Source organism: Panulirus ornatus, chromosome 9, assembly GCF_036320965.1.
Source record: "Panulirus ornatus isolate Po-2019 chromosome 9, ASM3632096v1, whole genome shotgun sequence".
In the NCBI taxonomy this organism is placed as follows: domain Eukaryota; kingdom Metazoa; phylum Arthropoda; class Malacostraca; order Decapoda; family Palinuridae; genus Panulirus; species Panulirus ornatus.
The window spans coordinates 3,465,561-3,471,754 of record NC_092232.1 but is presented as its reverse complement, the minus strand read 5'-3'; the positions used below and the strand labels follow the sequence as shown (position 1 = coordinate 3,471,754).

The following is a 6,194-nucleotide window of genomic DNA, read 5'->3' as shown; positions in this document are numbered from 1 at the left end:
TTCAAAAAAAGTCAGGGCCATTGAACACTAATTTGAGACGTAAGTCACCTGCTTCATTCACCCAGAGAGGCAATGACTGAGGTGAGTGAGGTTCATATATATATGCTCATCTGTGATCACCATAAGGTTGCAGGTCATTAGTGTAGGGTGTGTGTGTGTGTGGTTTTACAGAAGCAATCCAAGTTGGTAACATTTATGCAGAACAAATACATTTCTATCCATCACAAATATAAAATTTTGAAATAGTATATAAAAGTTTTAATTCACATTCTATAGAATACTGTATTCTCAAGATGGGAACGTAAATAAAGTTTGGTATATTTTCTTAAGACAGTAAATGATTCAAAAATTCATGAGACAAAGATGTTTACCTAGGGAAGGGTGGGGGGGTTGGGGAAGTAAGAAATATTTTACCTTCTTTTGTTTATTTTTGTCCAAAAATAAAAAAAACTTTGCATGACCAGGGAAGGTCTCTGGAGGGTATATATGTCATGAAATGCATGAGAGCACCTCGTAAAGATGAATCAAAGGAGTGACTAATTTGGATAATCCCCCTTACGTACACCAAAAAGATAGTAATACTAATGATATGTCATTGAAAAATATAAAATGATAAAATATTTATCTCACCATTTATCATGGGAAGGTAGACGGGAACCACGTGTACCTGGGCCTCAAGTGATGTGCTCAGCGGGTAAGATGCGCCAAAGCAGACAAGAGGACGATGAACATCACGCAGGGGGGAGGAGATGTGTGATAGCAGTGATGCCAGGGAAGAGGATGGTGGCAATGTTGCCCGAAAGGGGATGGTGGCAATAGTGCTGGGGAAAGGGATGGTGGCAGTGTTGCCTGGGGAGCTGGATTATCAGACTCCACAGCCTTCAGGCTCTTCAGTCAACACGCCAGAACCCCTCCGTATCCTCTCGCCAGTCATCACCAGAAGCTACAACTTCAGACTTCACCTCTTCGGCTACATCATCAAGACGCCAGAACCCCTCCGTATCCTCTCGCCAGTCATCACCAGAAGTTACAACTTCAGACTTCACCTCTTCGGCTACATCATCAGTCACAACTTCAGACTTCACCTCTTCGGCTACATCATGAGTCACAACTTCAGACTTCACCTTTTCGGCTACATCATGAGTCACAACTTCAGACTTCACCTCTTCGGCTACATCATCAGTCACAACTTCAGACTTCACCTCTTCGGCTACATCATCAGTCACAACTTCAGACTCCACCTCTTCGGCTACATCATCAGTCACAACTTCAGACTTCACCTCTTCGGCTACATCATCAGTCACAACTTCAGACTCCACCTCTTCGGCTACATCATGAGTCACAACTTCAGACTCCACCTCTTCGGCTACATCATCAGTCACAACTTCAGACTTCACCTCTTCGGCTACATCATCAGTCACAACTTCAGACTTCACCTCTTCGGCTACATCATCAGTCACAACTTCAGACTTCACCTCTTCGGCTACATCACCAGACACAGCCTTAGGCCCCCTCCTCCTGGACGTTCTTTCATAGGACTGGGTGGAGCGCCTCAGAAAGTTGCCGTACATTCTGGAGGAACGCCTGGTGCTTTGTCTAATGAGCCGCAGCACCTCCTTCTTGGCCGCCTGCACATCTTTACTTTGTCCGACAATATCGATTGTCTTGTATTCCTCTGACTTCCCGGGCACGTAAATGTCAACACAATACTTATTTCTAATGCCCTGCACGGTTTGCCCCGATCTACCAATAAGTACACCATGAAGACTGGGGTCAACATTCACCCTTCGTAAGACGTTCCCACATGGCCAAATTCTGTTAGGACGAACCCTGTACGAGGTATTGTTCACTTCCGCGAGGAGGTCGACACCGCTGGGCCGAGACAGGTCCACCAGACGCTGCAGTTTTAGGCAAGCCTGACTGACAGCTTGACGTCCTCCTTGCAGGATGATATAGTTCCTTCTCTTGGGGAACTTAATCTTAATACCAAATTCGTCCTCAATAGATGGGGTTTCCTTCTGGACAAACTCTCTCTCTTCAGTTGGCATTTCCAAAAACTCCAACCACCTCCTATCTCGCCTGAAGTTATTATTACCAGCCTCGTAGGTGTTTGAGTCCTTCGCTGGGGTTCTGTTCTTACCAGACTCCCGAACTGGAGAATCCCTATCGCCAGAACCCTGAGCTGGAGTACTCTTCTTCCTATGAGGTCTGATCTTCTTCCTACGACTTCTGGTCTTCTTACTACTCTGAGCTGGAGTCTTCCTGTTGCTCCTACCACCCTGAACAGAAGTATCATCTTCTGGAGTGTCTTCGACAACTACAGAAGCATCATCTTCTGGAGTATCTTCGACAACTTCAGGAGCATCATCTTCTTGAGTGTCTTTGACAACTTCAGGAGCATCATCTTCTGGAGTGTCTTCGACAACTTCAGGAGCATCATCTTCTGCAGTGTCTTCGACAACTTCAGGAGCATCATCTTCTGCAGTGTCTTCGACAACTACAGAAGCATCATCTTCTGGAGTGTCTTCGACAACTTCAGAAGCATTCACTTCTGGAGTGTCTTCGACAACTTCAGGAGCATCATCTTCTGGAGTGTCTTCGACAGCTTCAGGATCATCATCTTCTGGAGTGTCTTCGACAACTTCAGAAGCATTCACTTCTGCAGTGTCTTCGACAACTTCAGGAGCATCATCGTCTGGAGTGTCTTCGACAACTTCAGGAGCATCATCTTCTGGAGTGTCTTCAACTTCAGGAGCATCATCTGAAGTGTCTTCAACTTCAGAAGAATCATCTTCTGGAGTGTCAACAACTTCAGGAGCATCATCTGGAGTGTCAACAACTTCAGGAGCATCATCTGGAGTGTCTTCAACTTCAGGAGCATTATCTTCTGGAGAGTCTACAACAGTTTCAGTAGAGTCTTCTGAAGTGTCTGGGGCTTCTGGGCATAGTTCAACTATTATATAGACGACCATCAAATAGAATTCGTCTACCCTGAAAGCCAACGTATTATGCGGCAAAACCAGGAAAAGCATGAAGCCCACGGTGCACGCAACGAGTATGTATCTTATGATCCTGGACGACAGCTGGGGTCTCCTCCAGAGGCCACTCAGGAAATTCTTGTGCACGCACTGAGCTTGCTCAGTTCTGCGACGGAATACGTTTTCCCGCAGAATGCACAATCCCCGGAGAAGGAGCCCCTTAAGTCTCCTCCAGAGTCCCGTCAGGATATTCTTGTAACGGTACAGGATGCACAGTCCCAGGATTAAGAGACCCATCACTACCAGCACCACTACAGGCACCACCAAGAGTGAAAGACTGCAGTGATACAGGAAGACCTTCAGGCGGTCGACGAAGGTGAGGGCCTCGGGCTGGTACACCATCTTCCGTAGGGCAAGCACGTCCTTCAGTGTTTGAGGGAGAACGAAGAGAGCGTTCACGTCTGGGTTTGGCACCCTCGGAAGCTCCAAGGGCTTGGGTATGAATGTGCCCAGAAGAGGTATTGATACTGAATAGGAATCCTTGTGTCGCGCCTGCAGGAGGGACGAGAGCCTCTCCTGCTCCGCCAGCAGCAACCAGTTCGCAGTAAAGATCACGGCGAGGAGAGACAACCCCAGGATAAGGGTGATGATAGTAATACGTACTAATTTATTCATTTTCAAATTAAATTAAATAAGCTGAGTATCTTATGGGAAGAGAAAGGCAAATAATATCAAACTTAAAGTACGTCCTTTGAGGGAGAGTGTGTCCGGAAGTTGTATAGTGACGATAGGGTATAGTGAGGATGTTCTATAGTGACGAGATGGTATCGTGAGGATATGGTGCAGTAAGAGTGTGTTATAAAGAGGAGATGGTATAGTGAGGATGTGGTACATTAAGGGTTTGTTATAAAGAGGAGATGGTATAGTGAGGATGAGGTACATTAAGGGTGCGTTATAAAGAGGAGATGGTATAGTGAGGATGAGGTACATTAAGGGTGCGTTATAAAGAGGAGATGGTATAGTGAGGATGTGGTACAGTGAGGGTGTGGTACAGTGAGGATGTGGTTTAGTGATGAGATGGTATATTGAGGATGTCGTACATTAAGGGTGTGTTATAATGAGGAGATGGTATAGTGAGGATGTGGTACAGTGAGGATGTGGTTTAGTGATGAGATGGTATAGTGAGGATATGGTACAGAAAGGGTGTGTTATGATGAGGAGATGGAATAGTGAGGATGTGGTACAGTAAGGGTGTGTTATAATGAGGAGATGGTATAGTGAGGATGTGGTACAGTAAGGGTGTGCCATAATGAGGAGATGGTATAGTGAGGATGTGGTACAGTAAGGGTGTGTTATAATGAGGAGATGGTATAGTGAGGATGTGATGCAGTGAGGATGTGGTTTAGTGAGGAGATGGGATAGTGAGGATGTGGTACAGTAAGGGTGTGTTATAATGAGGAGATGGTATAGTGAGGATGTCGTAAAGTAGGTGTGTGGCATAATAAGGAGATGGTTTAGTGAGGATATGGTACAATGAGGGTGTGGTACAGTGAGGATGTGGTATGGTGAGGATGTGGTATAGTGAGGGTGTGGTATAGCGAGGATATGGTATAGTGAGGATGACTTGCTACAAGCGACGGGGAGGTTTATAGATGTATCTCCATCGAACCCGTTGAAGGAGAGAGAGAGAGAGAGAGAGAGAGAGAGAGAGAGAGAGAGAGAGAGAGAGAGAGCCTAGGTTTACCACATTTCGAGGCAACGTGCCATCATTAGTGTCGATAAGCAAATATATACATATGAAATAGAGATCTAGTTTACGATTATTTACATTTTAGGTGCTTATATGTAGTACTTTATGAAGGGTAAAAGACTGACCGTGCCATGTGAGGCAAATCTTAATCATACAATGGGAAGAAAAAGGCAAATAACATCAAAGTTAAAGCACGTCCTTTGCGGAAGAGTTTGTCTTAAAGTGGTATAGTGACGGTATGGTACTGTGACGTTGTTGTATGGTGACGATGTAGTATAGCAACGATGTGGTATAGTGACGATGTGGTTTGGTGACGATGTGGTATCGTAAGGATGTGGTATAGTGACTGTGTGGTATAATGAGGATGTGGTATAGTGACTGTGTGGTATAATGAGGATGTGGTATAGTGACGATGTGGTATAGTGACTATATGGTATAGTAAGGATGTATAATAAGGATGTGGTATAGTGAGGGTGTGGAATAGTGTTACGTGGCGTAATGTTAGATGAGACCCTCCACTCCGTCTTTGCCGAGGGATTTAAAAAGTAATGGTAAGACTGGAGTAAAATCTGTCTCGGGTTTAATTTTCGTTTTTACGACTTCACAGAGACGGATCGCTGGATGATCTCACTGTCTGAGTACGAGGACTACCACTTGTGTCTCCATTGTGTCACCTCACGGATGGGTAACATGCTGGGTCAAAGCTTTCTCTACCAGATATGTCTATGATCGTGTGGTGTCAACCTCGGCGTCGAATATGTAGATCTACATATGAGCGTTATTTCTCAAAGAAAAATCGATGCAATATGAAGGATATGTAATACAAAATCCATGGTTGTGGAAACTCTACACTTTCATAGAGAGACAGTGATGTTATAGATGGCGTTTGTGTGTGTAGGTATGTATGTGTAGTATGTTTTTCTAAGTTTTTCTCATACACATTCTATAATGCAAACACCTGATCCACACATCCTCTACCAGTGAGGTAGCGCTGATGCGGGAAACGGCTCACACAACATGTGTAACATGCTGGGTCAAAGCTTTCTCTACCAGATATGTCTATGATCGTGTGGTGTCAACCTCGGCGTCGAATATGTAGATCTACATATGAGCGTTATTTCTCAAAGGAAAATCGATGCAATATGAAGGATATGTAATACAAAATCCATGGTTGTGGAAACTCTACACTTTCATAGAGAGACAGTGATGTTATAGATGGCGTTTGTGTGTGTAGGTATGTATGTGTAGTATGTTTTTCTAAGTTTTTCTCATACACATTCTATAATGCAAACACCTGATCCACACATCCTCTACCAGCGAGGTAGCGCTGATGCGGGAAACGGCTCACACAACATTGCTCTGTGTGTGTGTGTGTGTGTGTGCGTGTGTGTGTAAATAGGTGAACGGATAAGGTGTTTTGCACTCATGGGGACCTATCGCTTTAACATCCTCTGCTACCATATAAC

At 44.7% G+C, this 6,194-nt stretch overlaps 1 protein-coding gene across 1 annotated transcript; it reads right to left on the bottom strand.

Moving 5' to 3' along the window:
- Positions 1-594: 594 nt before the first annotated feature.
- LOC139750168 (uncharacterized) lies at positions 595-3,653 on the bottom strand. The gene is made up of 2 exons (XM_071664531.1): positions 1,086-3,653; positions 595-1,046 (listed from the first exon to the last, which is right to left on the bottom strand). The coding sequence occupies exons 1-2, from the start codon at positions 3,651-3,653 to the stop codon at positions 891-893; spliced, it is 2,724 nt and encodes a 907-aa protein (XP_071520632.1). The 3' UTR covers positions 595-890.
- Positions 3,654-6,194: the final 2,541 nt, after the last annotated feature.